At 37.7% G+C, this 24706-nt stretch overlaps 1 protein-coding gene across 2 annotated transcripts; it reads left to right on the top strand.

Annotated features, from left to right (window-relative positions):
• Positions 1–356: 356 nt before the first annotated feature.
• LOC134880355 (solute carrier organic anion transporter family member 1C1-like) lies at positions 357–24674 on the top strand. 2 transcript variants are annotated; one of them, XM_063907280.1, is made up of 15 exons: positions 357–475; positions 6514–6686; positions 10843–10984; positions 14071–14203; positions 14420–14541; positions 14627–14773; positions 15721–15819; positions 17157–17405; positions 18145–18309; positions 19245–19440; positions 19838–20003; positions 20447–20619; positions 21244–21308; positions 21515–21632; positions 22661–24674. In XM_063907280.1, the coding sequence occupies exons 2-15, from the start codon at positions 6591–6593 to the stop codon at positions 22884–22886; spliced, it is 2097 nt and encodes a 698-aa protein (XP_063763350.1). In that variant the 5' UTR covers positions 357–475; positions 6514–6590; the 3' UTR covers positions 22887–24674. The 2 variants fall into 2 exon arrangements, with proteins under 2 accessions (XP_063763350.1, XP_063763349.1); XM_063907279.1 differs by lacking the exon at positions 357–475 and adding an exon at positions 3467–3740.
• The last annotated feature ends 32 nt before the right edge of the window (positions 24675–24706 follow it).

The following is a 24706-nucleotide window of genomic DNA, read 5'->3' as shown; positions in this document are numbered from 1 at the left end:
CATGTGTCTGTCATTTATCCAAGTTTCAGTTGGGCTATCACCTTTTTATAAGAAATCTTGAAATTAGTAAGTATGTTTAACCCTGTTGGTCCATAAAATTACACTTGTCATATAGTAAAGCAAAGCAAAGCCTAAGTTCAATAAAGCACAGCTCCTTGCATTTGGCCTATTGAATTGTTGCTCAGACCATATGTGCTAATGACTTTGTTATAAATAATGCTGTTGGATGTTATATTTTCTGCTTGAATGTAAACATCGACCTTTTCAAGATACTGCATCTCTAAGGGAATTATGGCCAAGTGCAATACAGTAACACTGTTAGCCACACTATTGTGAGTGTCAACAAAGACAGCTACTGCTTCCAACACCCAGCCTCGTGGCTGTGAAAACAGATTTCTTTTCACAGGTTGAGTTTGGAGAGGGAAGGCGGACAGCGAGCGGCATACAGCATCTGAGTTTAAGTGACATCTAATCGGTAAGTCCGTTTGAAGCATGGCTAACACATTAAAGTTTGATAGTATATACTGCATATATTCATTGATGCTTCAGAAACAAAGTATAGTATTTTCTATTGCCATACTTTGAATTAGCCAGCCATGTTTTTCTAAGTATGTTCTCCCTCGTCAAAACTTGGCAATGCATCTTGATTGATGACAGTTCAGTCAGTTTGTGTTGTACTCTGTTTCTCAAAATAATGGCAGTCAAATAGTGAATTGGAAGAAATGTATTAATAGTGAGTTTATGTAAATAACATTACAGCATGATTGTATAGTTTTATTCAAATAAGGTTATATAACGTTAGTAACACTTAACTGAAGCCAATATACTTTATTGTATTTAGAATGTCCTCCCTGTGGACACTTTATTATCTTGAAGGCTACTAAACGTTATTGCTTACTTCTAAGAAGACAGGCAGAAGGTCATGGGATGTGAGGGGAAACGTTTAATGTTCACCACATTGTTGCAGTAACGATGACATTTAAATCGTCTGTTTTTCTTGTGTGACTGTCTTTGTAAAGTGTGACATTTGTAAAGCAGCTTGTGTATCTTGAAAAGCACTATATAAATTAAATATATTAATGCTTTTATGTTCATTGATAATATTCAAAGCTTTCAATTTCAATGATCAAATCTATTCTTGAAAATGTCTTCAGTATTTCTGGGACACAGGGTTTTAGAAGTTGACTGCATATTCTTGTGTCTGGTATTAATCGGAAACTAATCCCTTTGTTAATCTGGTTTTCATGGAAACTGCCTACCCTTTGAAACTCTTTGTATCTGATAAATGTTGCCTCAGAGTTCGGAATTTACCAGTGGGTGTATTTGAATATCAAAATCAGACATCCTCTTTTTCCATTCACCGGGTGGATTAAGGTTATATGATTTAGGTCTGGATTTGTACTTTGATGTATACATTTACTCTTTACTGTTTCCCTGTCCTACTCATTCTGTGCTCTCAGTGAGAACCCCCCCCCCCTCCCATTCACCATTGTTCTGTATCCACAACTACCTCAGAGCTTTATTTTCTCCCCTTCATTCATTCCTTTCTTCCAATAATCCATGCCTGCCTTCTTAGATCTGACCGTGTGATGTCTGGAAAATGATCAAGTATGGTCGCAAGCCTAAGAGGCAGAGGGATCACAACTTGCCAAAAATCACATCTGCTTTTTTATTTACATGACTGGATCATTTATTTTTAAGAGGAGGGTTGAATAGTTTACCTGATGCACAAAGGAGAAAATGTCTATTTCAAATCAACAGGACAAGAGCTGCCAGAATTTATGGAGATGTGACACGGCTATCCTTGTCTTGCTCCTATTGTTTTATAAGGTATGTCACATCAGTTATGTGTCTCCTGAACCCTCAATATCTTCATTAGAATTATTTGGTCATTGTGATACGTATACAATTCAGTGTGTTAAGCAGATGAAAATACGTTGAACCTTACTGCAGCACAGAACAATGCCTAATTAGGCTCATATATTATTTCATATAGTACAAATGACCTATTATCCAAATGTGATTGTATTGTATCACATATATTTTTATGTTAGGGCAAAGACCATGGTCATACCATGTAATTACACAAAGGAATTAGCAACAGCAGCAAATCCCCTAAATCCATTTGATTGAGATTAATTCAATTATTATTTTTTTGCTCTCTATATGGTCCAGAATTCATCTAAAGGATAATAATTTATTTTGCAGTACGGGAACATCATTATTACTTCAATATTGCAATTAATGCAAATACTTTCCAGATTGGGAAATTAAACTTTAATATAGTTATCAATTCAGCACCAAGTCACGTTTTCCTTCTGTGTCGTAAGTAAGGGATAATGTGCAGCTCGGCGGTCATTATGGGGAAAAGAACACCCGACAGGCTGATAAGGGAGTCGATGCAAAGCTTATTACGCGGACAAATACTAAACAAACTAACGACTTGACTCCCCATATTAATTGAAATTATTTGATTGACTCAAAAAAGATCGCATTTCTTCCGCTAAGAAAAAAAAGCTCCATTCCACGGTGCACCAACGGCTGGAACTGCGACAACAACAACTTTACGGCGGCATTGATGGAGGTTTTCTGTAACTGTTCAAGTCTGTTCGCAGTTTCTTATCCAAGTGACAAGTCCTTAAACACTGCAAAGCCCAGACCGTGTTCCTGTTAGTGTTTACTTCCTGCCAGTCTTCTTCTGGTGATTTATCTGATGTCCATCTCTCCGTATTTTAACATCTTTTCCTTTCTCTTTCTTGATCCTCCTTAACAACGGTCAACATAGTCCTTGACAGTGGTCTGTTATACTGGATTAACAACGTGCCACGTGTTCTGAATTGACCAATCAGAATCGAGTATTCATGTAATAATCAGTGATAATGACCGTTTTAAAGGGGAGGATGCTGCACGTTAAAGGAAAGCTTGGACCAAATCTAGCAAATCAAATTGGCAGGTAATTCCCTTTTTTCCTTAACTGAGTGATACAACTCCATCATGTGTCTGTTTTTAACTGTAACAAAGAAAGTTTAAGCTAAACAGGACTGAAAAGGAGGAAAAGCGGGACATAAAGTCACTTTATAATCCAACCCAAAAATCTTACATTCTGAGCAAATTTCCCCAAATTAATTAAATCAGGGAAGTACAACTCATTTCAAGATTCAGACTGTCCATGTGACCATGACTCAGCAATATAAAAACTACAATTATCATTTCAAAATTGAAATATTAATTTTCTGATTGTGATTATCATGATGCTTTCAAATAACAGATTTTAAAGCTTGTAAATAACTTCACATTAGCCTCTAAACAATGCATGGCACTGTATGATAAAGCCCAGTGGAATTTCATAGAAATTATACAGAGGGGGAGGGATAAAAGGAGGAGGGGAGAGAGATAGAGAGAGAGAGACTCAGTCCAGGAAACAGAGGTAGCGGCGCGGTCGAGCACACCATACTGTATCTCCAAGATGATGGACACCAACCGGTGAAGACGTGTTAAAAATCCTTATTTTGATCTGGATTCGTCTGCCTCAAAATAACTGGAAAAGTCGTCTGGAAATGAACTCTGAAGGTGCATATCGGTCTCAGAGCATTAATGATACGGGTGTTCGCTTCTCCTCCTTTCTCAGCCACATGAAAAGTTTGACTGGAGCTGGCTGAAGGGAGGCTACCTGTCTTTCCCATTGACTTTTAAAGTCTGTGTAGTAAAGCAACTGGACTACTGTTTCACAGGACACTGAGGTAAGTGGTGCGTTTTTTCCCCCCTGATGCTCTTGGTTGTCTGATTCATCACACTTCTTTATATTATTCCAGTCGAGAAGATGTTTCAATCTCTTTTTTCACTTAATGTGTTTTGGCTAAATATTTATCTGAAGGCCAATTCCTCTTTAAAGATTTCATTTTCAGGACTTCATCAACTCCAATAACCGCTCTGGAAGATGCACAGGTGACACCATAATAGCTTTTTAACCAATTACGTGCATCTGGAGGGCTGCAAAACCCCGGAACGAGTTTTTACACATTTCTCGTGTGCTTTTGATACAATCCACCCGCTGATCATTGATGACAGACTAAAGGGGAACTTTGTTCTGGAATCCAAACTAATCACATGGATTTCACAAAGTGTGAGTGTATAGACAACACCACGACAGAAGTGAACTTAACATTATTTGGCACCCTATAGGACACTGTTCTCTCACCATTTCTGTTCCCTTAACCATCCGCGAGATTGGTGATGGTATGTTTTCACCTTGCGAGTGTGTGCGTGCGTGCACAGATTGTTGTAACTGCAATAGCGTTGCAACTGTGCAACATGTTGTCAATGTCTTCTTGCTAGCTTCAGAGCTTCAGTGGTAAACATTAAAACTCTGACCTCAGTAATTCGATTTAAAACATATTGATTTACCATGTAATATGGAAAGTTCCCTGTCTATACTGAGGAAATGTTGCTAGAACAAGTTACCCATTTAACATGAAAGTGTAGTGGCTAAAATGACCCATTCCATCATGAGTAAGAGAGTATGAATAAAGAGTTCTCTTTCACCAGTCATTTCATAACAGTGACGGATTAAATGTCCATTGATATAATACTGTAGGTAAACCTGGCGACTCAAAAGAGTATAAACATTGGTGGTACACAAGGGAAAACAATGGAATTCTGCTTCATATTGGCGTGCTTAACGCTGCTGTTAGTCTAATTATTTTAAAGTAGGTCAAACTTGACAAACAAATGGTGATGGTGTTATGTTTGAGTTCTTTTCCTCCATTACAATCACTAACCCGTTCCCCTTTAGCAATTACATTCACTGTTTCACATGACTGTTGGAAATCTCCTGAAGGGGTGGAGAGTCCAGTGTGTGAAATAAACAAGATGAATGAGAGGAGAAGAAAATACTCTTAAAAAAGGGAGAGAAAGAGGACAATAAGGAAGAATTTAAAGTAGGGTCGAAATAAGGGGAAAACATCTTCTCATTTGTCTCCATATTTGTGTAATGTGACAGTCTTTGATAGGGCTTTAGGGTGTGTTTACAAATGATCAATTGCAGTTCATTCAAAGCTCCAATCATTAAATATCCACTTTTCTGTGCCAGTTTAATAAAATGGCCTCTATGTTCAATTGGATCCATTACCAAAAATGCCCAAACCTCAGTGACTAAAAATATGAAATATAAAAGCACCTCTGGAAAACATTTACTATGAAACCGCTGCTATCAGGAAGTGTTGATCTCGCATACGCAATAAATAATATAGTTTCTAAGGAAGCATTGAACTCTATTGTCATTGATGAAGTATATCACCTTTTTTTCCCCCTAGATTAAGCGACTTAGTTGATGTATCACGTAATGGTGGAAAAGTCTGTATGACCGTAGAGGTTGAGAGTTGGGTTTTAGTGTCATTGTTGTTGCATGCTTGATGATTCTTGTATGGTTTTTCTTGATTTTCTTTGTGAGTTAGCTGTTTCCGAATGCAGTGTTCAATGTGAGGATTGATTTGGTAAATTACCGTTTTTTGAAACATGCGCTGTTGGGTGTTTTGTAACAAAGTCCGAAGACATATAGATGGAAACACATATTGCACAACTCGTAGTAAAAGTGGATGAGAAAGCCCTAAAAAGTAAAAGTACATGTACTGTACATATTCCAACTATTGTTTAGTTTTTACAAATACAATTTAAAGGTGAAACTCTTTACATAAACTATATATTTATTTCATTATGTCTTAATATTTATGTGACTTGCACAAGTCCAAAACGTTTTATTTCCTAATATCAGTCACACTTGTTATCCAGCCAATAAAAAGATACAAAATGGTAGTTTCAATACATTCTGTTGATGAAAAGCCCAGCTCAAAAGCCCAGCTCAATTAAATGGCACAATCAGATCTGCTTTTGATGAACATAAGCCACGATCCCATTTTTTGCCTTCCTCTCATTAGCAGATTTCGAGACAAAAGCTAATTGATGCTAGTATCTGTAAGTCAATGAATTTAAACTAACCAGTATTGATGGGATTCTAACACATATTTTCACACTGTTTACAAAAACTTTCACTAATGGTGAGGAACTATGGCTTTAAAAAGCAATAGAAGTTTACCATAATATTCTTATTGCCAATCAAACTATTTTCTGTATCATTTCAGGATTAAGATTATGGTTTTACCACACTTAATACCCGGGTTCATGCTTCAAAGTATTCGGTCACATGCTGTCAGTTACTGACCGAACAACAACAAAAAATATGTAGTTGTGAAATGTTGGAATGTTTAGCTCAGTTTTTGATACTTTGTCTAAAAATGGTTAACTGGAAATGAAAACCTATTGTTCTGAAAAAGGACACACATCATCTGTGTTATTACAATGTTTAGTTATAAGTGTTATAACTCGTAAGATCTTCAGACCACATACAGGGACTGTTGTGTGTGTGTCTGTATCCCCACTGCTGGCTGCTGCAGACATGTTTCTGTTTTTGAGCTGAGGATGAGAAGTGGGTCACATGCTTGAATTATCCATTTGCAGGGTTGCATGCATCAGTGCCAAGAAATTGCATTGCGTGGGAGACTACTGCTAAGGAGACATAGAGACGTTTCGTGAGGATGGAGGTGGGAGCTGAGCAAGGACGGGCACAGGGGAATGGACGCAGTGCCGCCGCAGCCGGAAAGCCCCACAGCTCTCCCTGCAACAGCCTGAAGGTACACAAATGTGTAGAATAATGGAACTGCAGCTGACACATGTTTCTCTTTGATATGCTGTTTGTGTGCTGGCAAGGGATCACATGTTGTCTTTGTTCGTATGCTACATAACCAAATTACAGTCCAACAAGTCACTTCCACAAGGATGATGTGTGTCCTTGATGGGTACTGTTTTAAACAGGAGACCTCTGTCCTAATACGCAGGCATTTGTAGGATGTCACATGAAATTAAGAAGCTTCTATTAAACAGTACACTTAGTTATCTAATACAAGGGCTTTGCACTAATTAAACGCATTTGCAAGTATACACAGGGCACTACATACTGTCTATGCAGAATAAGGGGCATTATGTGCTCTTCACATATATCTTTACTTTTAAACGGTAATGCTATTTGTTGGAGCAGAGCTGTTGATAGGTGGGAGCTAACTATGTGACGTCTCTATTTACTTACTCTACTGGATTTATTATTGAAGCTACTTCCTTAGTTTTATAGAATATGTGTCGGCTGTTCAAGGCCAACAAGTCTATCAACCTGTGGCTAATGGTAAAAAATAAATATGTCTACACTCAGTTCCAGGAGGAGTACAACATACACATCAACTGATATCATCAGTTTGCCAACCCCCTGTCCAGATTTTTTGTTAAGAGGAAATCTGTCTATTGGAACTTATCTTGTTAGCACTTTAATATAGGGCCTTGCCTTCTGCCAAATTAATTCTAGTAGAAAGTGAGGCTGTAAAGTACTGATGATTTCTTTCTAGATTGCAGAATTAAGTATGTTTTTTACTTACAAATCAATGAGACATGAGGCAGTTGTTTTTTCTGGTAGTCCTAGAAGAATGTAGGTTTTTACACATTTTAGCTAATGTAAGCATATGAAGGGCACACAGTCAAGTTGCTTACTTTATAAGTTTTCTTTTTCAAATTATATTTTTGGGCATTTGATGTCTTTTAGGATAAAGATGGCAGGAACAAAGAGGTCAGAGAGCAAAACATGTACACAGTGATGAAAATTGAACACCTAGGCCACAAGATGCATCATTACTTTCTTTTCATTTTGTTACTGATACACCATTTTTATTGTGCACCATTGTTTTTTAATTATCAAATGTGACTAGAATGTCAGATTCTGAATATCTACAAAGATGGTACATGAATTGTAGAGCACCTTAAACATATCAGAATATAGGATAATACAATTTTAGTTAACAGTTTTTAAAATGTATTCATTTGAAATGGCTTTTTCAAATGAACTTGTAATAGGGAAGCAAATGATGTGCCACAGCCTCTGTATTATGTTCAGGTGGTAAAATTGTAGCTAAAGTGTTTTCGATTAAAAAAAGGAATCTCAGATCTCCTCAAGAATCCCTCTGCCATCCCTATTTGAAGCCTTATGATTCATCAGGCAACACCACATCTATCATCCTAACAAGTTACAGTAAAATCTAATGCTAATCTAAACCTTTGTTTTCTTGAAGATTCTGGGTCATGCAGAGATAATAACTCTTGAATTAAGAACACTTACGCTAATGGCTTTCTACTTCAGCAACTACTTCTATTATTTTACATTAATACTACTATTGTGTCCTCAGTTGCCATAGTGAACATTTCACAATGGTTATCACGGTTTCTTTCTCAGAAAATGAGGCAGAACATAATGGGAATCTTATAAATAGACCACCTCAGGCTTTTCTTCTTTCTCTTTTATTTCTTCTACCTCAAAAAACCTTCTAACAAATTAAACGAGATCAGACACTTAGACATGAAAGTAATGTGAGACAATGGTGTTCAAGCAGCTTATCACAACAGACACTGTAGTGGCAGGACAGACTTATGTTTCTTCTCAGAAATGTTTGGGTTCCTGACCGGCTGGGGCATGGCACAGCCCGTTTTAACTCTAATCTTGTGCTAAATGTTAGTCTCTTTTTTTTTGGTAATTCATCCAATAACACTAGAACTTAATTATTATGTCCACGGTTTGGTTTTAATTCAAAGTTATTATTTGTGTCTGTCTTTAAATACCATCTTAGTTCTCCTTTAATCGTATAACATTATGTATTGTATGATAAATTATTTTTCTACATCACTTTGACAAATAAAAGACAAATGTGTGTGTGTGGCAGAGTGCTGGTGTTAATCTAAGCACATTAGGTGAATGAGATCAAAAGCTCAGAACAAAAGCAGGTCACAGGGCATGAGGACATTTTTAAAGAGTCTTAATGTGTATCCCTTTTGACTGATTATTAAGCACAATGAGGCCACTGCTCGTTTGGCACTTTGAAAAAAAGAATTAAAATAACAGAATGAAAATGTCACAATGCATCCCATTGTTGCAATTCTCAATATGGCCAAGACCTTTCTAGGAAAACTTAGATCATTTATCATCAATTTATTTTGGTTTAATCACGATTTTTCTCGATAATGAAAGTAATGACTACCAACCAGCAGCTTGTTAGCTTCGCTTCGCTTAGCACAAATACTGGAAATGGGGTCAAACAATTAGCTTGGTTCTGATCAAAAGCAAGATCTTTTTATTTCTGTCGACATTTTTTAATCCTCCTCTAATTTATAAATCTTGAATGCATTTCTGAGAATTCCACTACAAATCATTCACAAAAAGATATGTGAGGAAAATGTATGTGATGGGATGACTTGTTATTGTTGTCATCAACGCTAAGAGGTTGCAGTGCATCAGTAAAATAGTCGGTGTCATCTGTCATTAGAGAGCAGAAGTTGAAACATACAGTAACATATCTTTGATATTTCAATTATTATATTCCATCCATCACTAATAGGCTATGTTACAACAGACAACACTCTAGAAACTACTGTAGGTGAACAGATTGAGTCAACTCAAGCGTATTGAAAACAAACAGCATTACAATTACAAAAATATACATATAGCCAACTTAATTCTTACTGATAAACATAAAGGAGTTTGGAAGAAAGCAACCACTGGATTATTATAATTCTTATTTAGATAATCTTTATGTAAATGTCTTTACCGTAAACCTTTTCACCCCTCTAAAACTAGTATGCATGATTGTTTGCAGTTCAACCCCCCGGGAAGTACACATATGATGAGTTACTTTCATTAATGCCCCGCAGCTTGCTCTGATGGTGAGCATGGTCTCAACTCTGTTTGCATAGATCCCATTTTATTGTGTAAATGGAAACTTTGTAAGAGGAGAGAAAAAGGCATTAGACATAATCTCAATCTCTTAATCTCACAACTTTTGTCAAGCATGTAAGAGAGGCTCCTGCTCAGAGCTTCTCTCTCTCTCTCTCTCTCTCTCTCTCTCTCTCTCTCTCTCTCTCTCTCTCTCTCTCTCTCTCTCTCGCTAATGTGGTTTTATCAGCACTGGCAGTATAGTCAGCTGCTTCCAATTCACTACCACTATGGTCAAAAGGTGAATCTGTACCCTAAAGCTGGTTAATTGCTGTTTTTTTGGAGTGATTTGTTTTGGGACATGGTGATGGATAATAATCTTTCCAGCCATTGTTCTGTCTATGACCATGTATGTCTCTGCCAGATCATGTGTGTAATGTGACTCTCATGTGTGCTGCTTTTCTCACGTCAGTATGGAACATCACCATGACTAGGGCCACAAATGATTACTTATTGTCGTGGTGTTTTAGTCCTTTCCTTTTCGAATTAAAAGGCCACTCTCGGGATGCCGGGATTTGTGACGCGCTTCTCTTTCCCCCCCAAAAAAACACGAACCGAGATCATCGAGTTGAATAAGATTTATTTGGTTGATCAAACATTGATCCATTTATGTATCCGGCTGTATTCATTGAAATATAAACCAAAATCCGACCTACACTTTGTGTTCATCTCATATCATCCCCTCCCACTACTTAGCCTCAACTTATCTAGACCAGGTTATTTCAGATCCTGATACAGAGGCTGGCACTTGTTAATTAATGAACGTCAGACAAGTGAAAGTAGGGTAATGAGCTGAGTTCATGCAGAGGAGCAACTGTAGAGATACCACTCAAGGGCTTCTTTTTTGTGCATAGTGAACAGATAGCAAGTGTAAACACCACACTATGATTACTTCTATAATGAGGTTAAAACACTGCTTGTATTTAATTTAATGCCTTTCTTCGTATCTTTCTCTCTCCCTTCCTCATCCCCCTCTCTTCTCCCAGATGTTTCTGGTGGCTTTGTCCTTTGCCTATTTTGCAAAGGCTCTGTCGGGGAGCTACATGAAGAGCACAATAACTCAGCTGGAGAGGCGCTTTGACATCCCGAGTTACCTAATAGGCGTCATTGACGGGAGCTTCGAGGTTGGTGAGTAGGCCTGACACAGTCACTGCTGTTATTTTGTTGTTGAGTTCGCTGTCTCCGCTTCATGGGCTCCCCTCCCTTCTCTCTTTCTGTCTTTGGTACAACAATATGAATGGGTCACAGAGGTAATCAAGCTGCAGATAAAGGATTCATCAGGCTTCTAAGAAGAGGACATAAGGTTGTGTGTGTGTGTGTGTGTGTGTGTGTGTGTGTGTGTGTGTGTGTGTGTGTGTGTGTGTGTGTGTGTGTGTGTGTGTGTGTGTGTGTGTGTGTGTGTGTGTGTGTGTGTGTGTGTGTGTGTGTGTGTGTGTGTGTGTGTGTGTGTGTGTGTGTTTGTCATGTGCGTGCGTGCGTAGTGAGTCATGGTGTCAAGCAGGGACATAATGGGTTCTAACCTCTCTTTTTGCTGCAGATATCTGATATCCGACTTAAACTTTGTGATGTTTTGAATAACTTAAAATGCAATAACTTCTCTTTACTTTGACTTTATTTTGACCCAACCCCCAGTAATATACTCAATCAGCTGGCACATACCGGGTTTTATCGGAAATGGGAATCAGCTCCAAGCAGACAGACCCTTAGAGCAATACCAAAATAATTTGTTACAACACAAACTGCTTTGCTGTGTGCAGACATTCAGATACATGATCAGATTCACCCTTTATTTGCATGTCCAACTATTTTTTTCCACACTGGAGATGTTGGTTCTTAAGGGCAGGCATGTTTTTCATTACAAAATGAAGTGCATGGTAAAAAATGAAAATAAAACACCCAAAAAAAAACAATTTTCCAAATTAGAGTTTATGGACTAACGTGAGGAAATGGCCAATATTATCATTACATTTTGACTCTTCGCAGATACTTTATCAATATCCATGTAAAAATGGCTCATTACTAGGAGATTTGCTGGTCAGAATTGCCCAGAATATGGGATTTTGAAACATTGACTCACGAAAGAGTGAGTCATATGTTGAATCAGGTTTTACTTTTCCTTTGTATGATACTAATTTCCGGTTTTCAGGTACCACTTTTCATGTGGAGTGTTGTCTTAACTATACCAAGTTGGACAATACATAGTATCAGAGTTTGACTGAAATTATTTGACCCAACCACAAGTTTAATTTTGCTTATGAGAAAATCTGGTTTGCAGCACAAGTACATAACTACTATACATAATGTATGTAACCTTTTGTTTATCTTAACACTGAAAAATTCTTGATGACATTTAGCTAAGTATATTCAGACTGCACTGTCCCCATTTTCTAGGCCAGTTATATAAGGCTGGTACTTTCAGCTAAAGGGTCTCTTGTATGTTAAAATTTACACAAAGCTTACAGTAAGACCCAAAGAGGCATGATTCATACGACCTCCACTATCAGCCATTATACAAGGCGTTGGGCACATGGTGACATAAAAGTAGTGAAAAATAATTAACATTTTCGTGCATTATGGCGTAGTTTAAAACCTGCTTTTACTCTGATTGAGGTGGGGTATATCTGCCGGACAATCTCCATTCATTCATATCTCTCCATCTCTCTGTCTCCCGTGAAAGTTCTCTCTCACGTGGCCTAGGCAACAAGCCTTTTCTATAGGACTGTTGCCAGGGTAACATAGAGGCAGAGCAGGGCAGTGTGAAGAGGTAGGAAAAAGGGAGAGGAAAGTGTAAGGGGAAAGGGAGGAGAACAGAGCAGGTAGAAGACAACGGGTGAGAAGGGAGAAATAAAGATGCTTGAAAAGGAGGAAAGACAGTATAGAGTGCTAATAATGGATAACGAGCACAAAACACGTTGTTGTTCTTACACATTTACAGTGAAACCAATGTACATCAAAATGAAAAAGTACAAAAAAAAAAGGAACATACAAAATCATCATGAAGGAAAACAATGACGTGTTTTAATGGAAAGAAAGAAATCTCCTGTTACAGGACAATCCTCAACTCCTCTTCCATGTAGAGAATTACATGCAGAATACTATCTAAGATACAATCACTACTCAAATTCCTTATTACCACAACAGAAAGTTGACAAGGTTTCACAATTACATATACTTATAACTATTAACATTATTTAAGTGCTGCTCTGTCTCTGCATCTCTCTTTCTCTCTCTCTCTGCCTCTCTCTCGCTCTCTCTCTCTCTCTCTCTCTCTCTCTCTCTCTCTCTCTCTCTCTCTCTCACATGACAACAGCTGAAGGATTGTTGGAAGGTCTGACGTCATCTCATCAAATTAGCCTTTTACAACATGGCTTGAGTTTATCTTTCTAGGCCAGTTTTCCATCTCGTTATAACATCAAAGTTACCACGTTGCTTATAATAGACAAAATGTGCTAAAAGGTGACTATAGAGAAATGGCCATGTTCCCACATTGTTTTATTTTCATGCCACTGGGCACATTTACAGCTACATGCTCCAGATAATAATATATATTTTCTAGGTAATGCATCTGTTGCACACTTGGACACAAAAGGGACTTCCAGACGTGCATGAGTTTAAAATTGTTCTTTACTTCTTTTCGTTCTGGAAATACAGAAACACAAGCACATCACTTCAACGCAGCTGCATACTGTCGCCTAGGTCTAATGAGTGACGCACATTATCAACATTCACCAGCACTCTTAAACTTGCATAAAACATAAAATATCACATGTCCGCTTGCATTAACAACCAGCAAAACACACATTCAGTCTGACATTATTCTGCACAAATACACAACTTATACTCTAGCAAGCTACAAGAGGTTACAGGCTTGGACATTTAGGGAAAATAACAGTTTTGGATATACAGTATGTATGTTTTTTTTTAGCTTTTCCATTGTGTTTCTATGTGTTGCTAGAGAAAGCATTTATAAAGCACTTATGTATATTTACAAACGTATGTTTCATTTGATTACACACATTTTGAAACAACACCATACGGAGCCAGAGGCTTGATTATGGACAGCGTCACAACAAGCAGTATGAATCAAAGGTTCTGTTCCTTCTCAACATGACTTTCTTTTGCTCAAACCCTTGCATTTTCTTTATTTTCATGCTGTGGAGATGTAATATAGCACTCTGAAGCCCTGGTATTTCTGTCTGCCTCTCTCCTCCCAGGTAACCTGTTGGTGATAGCTTTTGTCAGTTACTTTGGGGCCAAGCTCCATAGACCAAAGATCATCGCAGTAGGTTGCGTCCTGATGTCTATTGGCACCTTCATCATCGCTTTGCCTCACTTCATCATTGGACGGTGAGTCTAAGATATGATGCACAAATTCCATGCTGTACTTGCTATGGCACTGTTATTTGGTCACTGTTATTTATTTATCTCTAGGTCGAGAACTCTTGCTGTTCCAATGATCTTTTTTAAGTTATGAATTCTCTTTTCAGTAGGATTTACAAATGGTATCCTATAACCAAGTAGAATGAGTATTTCACCTCTGTTCCATTTGTGTTTTGCATACAGCTACCAATATGAAACATCTGTGCGGTGGGTAGCAAACTCAACACTGAACCCCTCTCCTTGTCCAGTGGGCTCTCCGGCAGACTTACCTCAAGATAGAAAACTGCCTCATATGCCAGCCACAGGTGACCACTTACTGTACACACATACACACTAGTGTCCACAAGTACATTTGTCTGATTACCCTCATCTCCTTCACATACCCTCCAGGTTGTGAAGGAGACTCAAACCTTTCAATGTGGATCTATGTGCTCCTTGGAAATGTCCTGCGGGGGATTGGAGAGACACCTGTTCAGCCACTTGGGATCTCTTATATAGATGATTTTGCTTCTGAGGAGAATGCTGCGCTATATGTTGGTAAGGAACTTAAAAAAGTCAAAACCCTTTATCATTGATGATATTCAATGCACATAAGCTGCAGAATGGAATCTCTTAAATACCACCAAAAATAAGCAATAAACAGACGTGTTGGGTAACATTTTGTAGACCAACCAACCATAAGTGATCCATAAAGGTGCTTGTCGCAGTTAAAAGGGCCTCACTTGATGTAATAACATTGTTCAGGACAGTTTTGTAGGCAATGTATATTTCCAATGAAAATCGGCAACACAGCACACTGCTGAAACACCACAGAAAAAAGGAATCTAAAAACTAAAACTCATAAGTTTCCTTTTGTACATTCACAATTTTCTACCACACAAGATTCCCAAGGAGTGCCACTATGGTCGATCCTTGGACCATTGCTTTTTAATCCATACATGATCCCACCAAGTAATGGATAAAAAAATCACAACAATTCCTTTGTTTTATACACAGACAACACAAAGATCCTAGCCTTATTGTCATCCTGATAAAATTCACTGCAAACTTTAATACATTTAATAGTTAATATGAATAAAACAAAAAATATTCTTGAAGGTCCCAAAAAACGTCCTACATAATCCACAAAACTATCAGCAATGTTGCTCTTTGTTAGTTAACATCCAAGTCTCACATTAAATTTGAAGTAAATTAATTGGACTGTAATTTCCGAGTAAGTCTTCTTACTCAGGTATCAGCAAGGGGGGTAAATCCCTTAGGTGTTTTCCTAAAATAGATGAGTATTATTGAAGAAATGGAGGCTTACTAAATAAGTATTTCCCCCAAAAATAAAGCAGATTTAAAACAAGTATACCGTATAGTGTAGATCCATACGTATGTGAAATGTGTTGTGTGTATCAGTTGTTAGTACAGATAGCTAGACTCCTAACCAGTTTGTGTGTTGTGTGTCTCTGTCTCTTTTTGTGTGTTTGCTGTTTTCCTAGGCTGTGTGCAGACCATTTCCGTCGTTGGACCTGTGTTCGGCTACCTATTAGGCTCCCTTTGTGCCAAAATCTATGTGGACATTGGATTTGTAAAAATGGGTGTGTTTAATCACAAGTAGATGTCTAGGTCTCTTAAGGCCAGAATTTGCAATCCGTCTAGACAGAGTTGATGTCATTAACTGTATCACCATGGACTCACAAAGAGCTCATGTGACGGCTGGAAACCATATGTTTTCTTTGCATCTTATGGAAGCATCTCAGAGAACGGTTTCTTCTGTATGTTTTAATTACCCCTAGAAGACAGAGACACTGTAATAAAAGTAACCAGATTTAGTTATGGAAAGCCACTGAATATTCAGTTTTTCACACATTTAGTCAGATGTATTTTGTCGAAAATCTATTCTAACAATAATGAATTGTTAAGCTACACTACTGTGGAGTAACCGGTGCTTCCTCATTGGTAACTTTTTATAATTGATTTAATTATAAGTGACACCTTGGCAATTTTAAATAAAAAAAGAGTAAGACAAATAAAATAAAATAAATATATATATACAATTGTTTAACAATAATTACAGGAGCAAAGGTAATGGTACTGTAAGTGTAATAAAATACATTTTGCTGATTTTTTTTTTCAATTGTAATGAATACATTTGACATTTGAATAGATAAGAGACATTGGTAATCTTATTGTTAAAACCAAGCTGAAATCAAAAAGTCTGCTTCAAAGAGAGGCTTTTATTCATAAAACTGAGGCATGATATTATCAGATATCACCTGCGTCATATGTATGCCTCCGAGACTCAGAACAGGTGTACAGGATTAGCATCAATACGCTAATGAACAAAGCATGACGAGGGTTAGAAAGAACTAAGCTACAATCAAATAGAGTGCAGCAAACAGGAGAATAGAAAAGTAGCAGAAAAAAAGAACCAACGTTAGAAAAGAAGGAAAAGGTGTGAAGAAACAGAGGAAAAGGGGATGTGAACAGCAACATACAAAGTAATAAAGTCAAAAGTCCGAAAAAACTGTTAATAAACCACTGAAAAAATGTTACTTGAATGATAAAGAATATACAAAAATAACAGCTAACCCAAGATATCAAGTGTGCAATAATGCATGCCTGTTTGCACTCACTGACCGATGTTACAGAACAAAAGAGTTCCCACTACAAACCTCCATCAGGCTATTTATTTCAGTTTTCTGATAGCCTCTGTTTAGCCTTCTTGGAAAAGTTGCCATCAGTTCTCAATAGGCTACATTTTTGGGGGGGTGTTATTTAATCAACTAGAGGGACTTAATCAGGCTTTAGATACCATTCAAAAGAATGTATATAAACTGCCAACTACATTATAAAATTATCCAGATCAGCCTTAAAGGATTTGTGTTGAAGTGTATTACTGAGCATTGATTACATCTCATGTCTCCCTACATAGAAACTATCACCATCACCCCATCAGATGCCCGCTGGGTGGGGGCCTGGTGGCTGGGCTACCTCATAGCTGGCTTCATCACTCTGCTGTCTGCCATCCCATTCTGGTTTCTGCCTCGTTCGCTGGACATTCCCGGGTCCCAGGGCTCAGAGAAGTGCACACCAGAGGAGACGAGTTTCATTAAAGACCCTCATAGTGTAAAGCACAAGTATCCTACTGACCAAAATACTACTTTCATAGAGATGGCCAAAGGTAAGTATCCACCAAGTTTCATGGATATTAAGCGATTTCTTTCTCTATAATCCTGCTGATAAACAGACAGACAAACCAAAAAACAAGAAAACACATAACCTCCACTACAGATTTTACATGATCAGCGCTTTAGATTCCCTGAGTGGTCTCGTTGTTGATACATATTAATGGATTAGCTGTTTTACAAGTGTAAAGCCCCTAAATGATTACTGGGCTGTAGAAATAAATGGCTGCAAACACTTAGACTACACATTTTTCCCGCTATGGTATTCTACAAAGATCACAACACTCACCATATTAATAAAATCACAATGATAGTCTTGTTATAGGAGCTTAAAAATGTAGGGATATTTACAAAGGTTGTTTTAATTGAAATGTTTTACCATGCATTGTTTATATCCATGTTTACTTACTAAGAGTCTTTTCTACTGCCTTTCTTCTCAATCAGCTGTATAGATGAAACCAACAGCAGGATGTGAATTGTTTTGACTAAATCTCCACACACACCTAAAAACACAGTATTCCTAGTTCCCCATTTCCACAGGCTACCCTTTAATTTGAAGTCACCAAACATTTTCAAATCCAAAACTTACATTTTGTCCTGCTGTCACACGTAAGCCATGTAGTCATACCACTTATCAGAGAGTGTTACAGCCATTTCTTACTATTACATACATTTCATTATTATTATTTGCATATATTTTCAGGCAGGTCAACAAAGATTTATATTTCTCTGCAGACTTTATTCCAACCCTGCGAACTCTGCTGGGAAACCCTGTATACTTGATCTACCTGTGTGTGTCAATCATCCAGCTGAACTCCCTTATCGGCATGGTAACCTACAAGCCCAAGTACATCGAGCAGCACTTCAGGCAGTCAGCATCAAAGGCCAACTTTCTCATGGGTACGGTATATGTAATTTGTGTCACAAACTATTCCTTAACCTTTTATAATGGTAGTCTTATTGTAAAGTGGAACCAATGTTCTCATAAGTAAGAGACATTAGTGTTAAATGTAATTGAGATAGTATTAAAAAAAGATATGCTAGCAGAGATGCTTTAGCACACTATGATGTCCCAACTCCTCTCCCCAGTTGATGCATGTCTGGTAATACGACCTTGGTAAATAGCACATAACAGACCAAGGGAACGCCTTTCCGACTGTTTCACACTTGATGGGGGCAATATCCATTGGATGTGTCTCGTTAGATCAATTCAATTCTAGTTTCTGTACACAGAATACATGTTTATTAATCAAAATACATGTTGATTAATCAAAACATGTGGGGTTTCTTTTCATAAATCATCTCACCTTCAGGGCACCATTACATTTTATAATGGAAGGTTTGGATTGTTTTCTTAAATAAAGGGGGTTGTCGAGGTTCTCTTTTGGCCTACTAACCAAAACAGCTGCACTGAAAAGTGCTTTGCATATGAAATGAAATATCTAATGTTGGTGATAACGTAAGATGAAAGTCTTTACGTTTATGTGGTCTCATCAAAGGAGGTGCCTGCATGGCCTAGACTTGCTGCATATGAAAGAGAATGCAATATTAGTGACCAGAGCAAATGACATGGGTGTAGATGAAAGACCATGCCTTCACATTGATGTCAAATGAAGGTAAGAGAAAATAGACTGAAAAAATAAAAAGCAGACCTTTCCTTTGATCAAGGCAACTGGAATATGTGTAGTCCTATGTCCTTTTCTGTATTAGCAAGAAGGAAAGATGATAGCCACCTTTGAAACAATGATATATCATATATTCTGTCTTTGTTTGAATCCAGATTTATCATTTCCGTGAAAATGTATGTTGTATGTTGCTGATTCTCTTGCTCTTAGGTGTGATTAATATCCCAGCTGTGGCCCTGGGGATGTTTTCTGGAGGTTTACTGATGAAGAGGCTGAAGCTGAACATCATGGGAGCAGCCAGGTTTGCTTTCAGCACATCTCTGATCGGTTACATACTGTCGCTGTTCTTCTTTGCAATGAGCTGCGAGAATGCTAAGGTAGCCGGAGTGACACTTCCATACAACAGGTTAGTCATGGAAAATTACTTTGTATGTTGGAGTTACTATTTTCAAAGTATATAAGATTACAAATTGAGTAACAAACATTAATGGTATTTATCTAATAGACAGGTAATCAATTACCATACCCTGAATGCACCTCACAAGTTTCTAGTTTCAGCTATTTTTAAAGTTTAATCCTGGATAATACACTTTAGAAATATTGAATTGATTGAACACCATCTCTTTTCTCACCAAATTCTTTTAAGATGTGACATTTGGGAGAGAAAACTAAATTAAGATTAAAATAAATAAGGATTATCTCTTTAAGACACATTTTGTATTTCAATTCTCTCAAAATGTCTAGTGCCATAATAATACATTTTCCTTTTAATTGTACTTTTTTTCTCACTCTCTCTTTTCCAGCTTGGATAGCATATCTTATGATAAACACTCAGTGTTCACAGCATGCAACTCAGACTGCTTTTGTTCTGCAAGCGACTGGGACCCAGTTTGTGGAGAGAATGGCATCACATATGTTTCTCCCTGTCTCGCTGGCTGCGCCAACTCTTCTGGCTCAGGGAAGAACACAGTAAGTGGACAAGGTACTCAAACTATAATACAAATCGACATTTCAATTCTGTTATCTTAAAACATAGTATTATGTTGGATTCCCAGCAGAACTTCGGCTTGTTGACAATATTGGTACATGCCTAAACACGAACATGATGTGTAATCAAATTCAAATTGTTGCCATGAAGTTTTGTTTGAATGTAAATGTTATTGTCCGATCCAGGGAGCCATCACCAGTCCTCTGTAATGTGCATGATTTCCAAACAAAAACGAAACATTGGCTATTTTTCAAGCTTATAACTGAGAGGGTTATACATACAGTGTATCACTCACATGATTATTAGCGATAGATTTTTTGATCAACGGCCATATATGTGAGGTTTGTAGATAGGACATGAATTGCTTTGTTTATATGTGTCGACGGCCTGCTATACTTGGTCATGTGTGTGCATGTCTACCCAGGTCTTCTCTAGCTGTAGCTGTATTGGAGTGGCTGGTAATTTTACGGCCAGCACGGGGCAGTGCCCTGAGAAGGATGACTGTGACAGGATGTTCCCGTATTTCCTGGCCCTCTCTGTCGTCACTTCCTTTATCATCTCCCTTGGGGGCACACCAGGCTACATGTTTCTCATAAGGTCAGATATATCACGGAAAAAGTCACAATATAGTATGTAAAAAAAATGGGTTATGGTGTTTGACTTTTTATCTGTGCCTCTCAGGTGTGGCTCATCATGCTGGTGACCTGGATCACCTGAAACACAGATTAAGAGCCAACAACCAGAGAACACAGACAGAGACCCCTAGTGGAGTGGAGAGGGTTGTAACAGTTAGCAACAGGTGTTTTCATTTGAGAACCCCTGGAATAGTACCGCAAAAAATAGGGTCATAAAAATAAAACAAATCAGTATAGTACATCAAAAAGATAATAATAAATGTCATGAATATTGCAGTATTCCCAAACTATTTCATAAAAATGTCACAAAAAAGTTGTAAAATAGCAAATAATACATTTTGTTAATGCCATATTATACTTTCAATCCAGTACCATTCAATGAATGTATCCCTTCATGAAATAGTGATGCAACAAGCATGGTTTATATAGGGTGTATATTGGTTAACCACATTTTTTCTACTAGTTTCTACTCTTTTCATTAAATGAAGGAGTAAGACAGGAGCTTAAGTAAATCTATAATGGGATCTTCTGTCCTGTGGATATGTAAACTTGTTTTCTAAATAGTCTACAATTTCTCTTGATGCAGGTGCATCAGCCCACAGCTGAAATCCTTGGCGTTAGGTTTCCATGCTTTGGCAACTCGTACCCTTGGTAAGTCCACTAAAAAAAGATCCTCTCTTGAGCAGGCCTAAGATGCAACCGCTGTTAGTGTGTTAGCATCGGTTTGAATCCTTTTCCATCTTTCTTCCCAATATTCCTGCCACTTCAGATACACTCAAAGATGTGTGTTGCTAAAACTTAAACCTTTATTCCGACTGCTCTGAACAGTGGAATCTGTTGTGTTTTTGGTCTCACAGCGGGGATCCCAGCACCCATCTACTTTGGAGCAATCATTGACACCACATGTCTTAAATGGGGTCAGAAGAGGTGTGGAGGTATAGGAGCCTGTAGAATCTACAACACCACTGCATACAGGTAGTATACTCTGTTCAAGCTTTGCTAATATTTCTATTTATGCGTTCGTGTTTTATTTTTCAGGCTCAGAGTTTTTTAAATATTATATTGCATTGACAAACAATATGACATTTGTAACTGATTTGGACAAAAACTGAGCCCCTTGATATTGCAAGATTTACATAAAGGCAAATTATGAACCAACTTTGAAATGAAAAAGATTGTGTTGCAATCCGTGCCGCAAAGCTGGTTCCTATTCTATTATATCTCTGTCTGTAATGCATTTTTGTTGGAGTAGCTTCAACTTGTCCCTATTTGATTCGATTCATGCTCCCTCTTGAAGTCATTCAATCCAATCTGAACACAAACATATTTTACACATAAAGTATTAGCGCATAATATTGTGACATTGTTGCCCTCAATAACCATCCGCAAATAAATGTCCATAGGTTTGCTTTAAAAATCATTTAAAGAAAACAATCCTTAATTGCAGAAATGTCCTCAGAATTGTCACGTTTTAAAGTTTTCTTCAGTGTCAAAGTAATTTGGATTTGGGGGCGGCAGTGGTTCAGTCAGTAGGGACTCGGTCTTGGGACCGAAGGGTCGCTGGTTCACGTCCCGATCGGACCAAAAAAAAATATGGAGTGAGCTGGTAGCTGGAGAGGTGCCAGTTTTCCTCCTAGGCCACTGCCGAGGTGCCCTTGAGCAAGGCACCTAACCTCTATCTGCTCCCTTGGCGCCGGGTACCTGGCTGCCTCTCTGCTCTGCCATCTCTCCTCTGCATGTGGTTGTGTGTGCATGTATATCCTCTGTGTGTTTAATGTGTGTCAACACAACAGAGTAGAGAAAGCAATTTCCCTGTGAGGGATTAATAAAAGTATGTCTTCTTCTTCTTCTTCTTCTTCTAATCATGTGATAGTCTGTTTGCACATGGGTTCATCATACTTATCTACGGTATTCCAACATGTCCGGGGTCCTTTCCTTTTTTTCTCCCCTTTCCATTCAGTCCATCACAGTAATACATGTGATTTTACCTCTTAACTTCTCAGGATAGCATACCTGGGTCTGACGCTGAGCCTACGGACTGCCTCGTTTATTATTTGCATCCCGGGCTTCATTCTGCTCAGTCAACAGCTGAGGAAGGAGGAAAGAAATGCCATCCATGGAGTGCTGGCCAATGGTGGAACAGAGCTGGAGGAAGAATTTGTTATTTCTAATTCGGACCAATCACAACAAACTGCAGACAACACCACAGACAGGGAGACAAGGCTGTGACAGAACTGAACCCGCTTGTCTCCTACACACAAACATCACACACCCACACATGTGTATGTATTTAAGAATACATTTACACTGACAGTATGTCCAGTGATACTGTATGCACACACATTTAAATGAGATTTGCAGGGAATCACATGTTGTATCCAATCATCTCATATAAAGCAATTCTATATTTGTACTACTACTGGTCATATGAAGGCTTTGTGAATTTGACAGAACCTTTGATATAACTTAACTATTTCTTGAATGTACTGTATATGCTGTTAATATTTTTCTCAAAAAGAAAAATAAACTATATTTTTGGGGGTTTGAATGGCGGCACAAGATAAGATGGAACATGTGATTTGTACAGACTACTACAAAGAATTGTATGATCCTGAAGACCAGCACAGTCTTTATTCCTGTCATCACTCGCCGTGGACCGAGAAGGATAAGTGGTCTTAAAAAAACAGAGTCACAACACCAAATTCAAACACAGAGGATGAGAATAAGGCCTTAAAAAAAACAGGAATTGATGATTTTATTTTTCTGAATTTGAAATAGGGAAGAGAAATAGGTTGTTATATGTGGATATGGAACGATGTGTTTCAATAACGTAAAGAAGGTTTGTGGTTTTTTGACGTGTGCCTCATTCACTCAGCAGTACCTCTAAATCCTATTAAACAAATACCATTTCATTTGACTTTAAAATGGATGATGTCTTTACACTCACTTAGAAAAAAAGATATTATCTCACTGACTCTTAAACTGTAGTCATTTACTTTAGGCCAAGGTTTTATTGTATTGCAGTTTGTGTTGTACACCTTTTGGATGTGAACTTGTTCCATTGGTACTCATGCTCGCTAAAAATGGAAATTGTATTTTTGTGAGTTTTGCTTACCTGTTTGTCAAATGGATTCTCCTCCATATTGCTTTCAGACAACACCACCTCTAATTTACTGGTATTAAAAAGGAAAAAATGTCACCAAGAATAAACAGTAATCAACGCTCTGTCACAAAACTGAAAGCTAGGATTACATCTCACTATTGCAGGCAGCCAATTTTGTTGAAACTGCTGGTTGAGGTCAATGCTTGCTAGTGTCTGCCATGTGATGTGCCTTAGAAAAGGCAGAATGTGTACTGTTAGAACATTAATGAAAAGATATATAAAGATATACTGTATGTTGTTTAAATCTTTAGGCAAAATATTCCATTGTGTGAAGTGTGACCACAGGAAATGCCCATCTATGTTTCTGCTGTGAAAAAAGCCATTACCATACATTTTGTTTCACTGATCGTTTGCTTTTAGAACACTTTTTTTTTCTTGTGTATTTCTGTGTGTATGAACTCCTGTGCCAAAACCCACATATAGAAAAGATCTTGGTCTATTCTCAGGTTTTCCAAACAATTCTATTTTCATAAACAGCTTTATCCCATAATAACAAACCCATCTCCTTGAAATCCATCAACAATCGCCTAGATATTGTATCTCATGACAACTGTTTAGTATGTACATTTATAGCACATTATCATTTTGTAAGTCTTTACGTCCACGATGGATATGTATCATTTTGCTAACATTATGTGTTATTGTCTTTTAAATTCAGGTTTTAGTTTCGGGCACAGGTGGCCACTAGTACAGACTCAGAGAGAGGCGTAGAGGAAGTCATTATCCATCTCAATGATGTAAGGCATTTACTTGCATTAAAAGAAATCAGAATAGAAATAGTTTTCTGGATTATTTTTGTAAACTTTCAAAGAATATCTTCAATGTAATACTAAATTAAAACTTTTAATATCCAATGTGTGTTGGTGTTATTCATTTGAAACAAGGC

Source organism: Eleginops maclovinus, chromosome 18 (assembly GCF_036324505.1).
Source record: "Eleginops maclovinus isolate JMC-PN-2008 ecotype Puerto Natales chromosome 18, JC_Emac_rtc_rv5, whole genome shotgun sequence".
Taxonomy (NCBI): Eukaryota; Metazoa; Chordata; class Actinopteri; order Perciformes; family Eleginopidae; genus Eleginops; species Eleginops maclovinus.
This window is presented reverse-complemented; position numbering and strand designations above follow the sequence as displayed.

What these genes read in the sequence shown, in the direction of transcription:
- LOC134880355 (XM_063907280.1), top strand. Translation starts at nt 6,591, where the DNA reads ATGGAGGTGGGAGCTGAGCAAGGACGGGCACAGGGGAATGGACGCAGT. An exon ending in TGACGGGAGCTTCGAGGTTG is followed by an intron (nt 10,985 to 14,070) that starts GTGAGTAGGCCT and finishes CTCTCCTCCCAG; the next exon opens with GTAACCTGTTGGTGATAGCT. An exon ending in GTGACACTTCCATACAACAG is followed by an intron (nt 19,441 to 19,837) that starts GTTAGTCATGGA and finishes TCTCTTTTCCAG; the next exon opens with CTTGGATAGCATATCTTATG.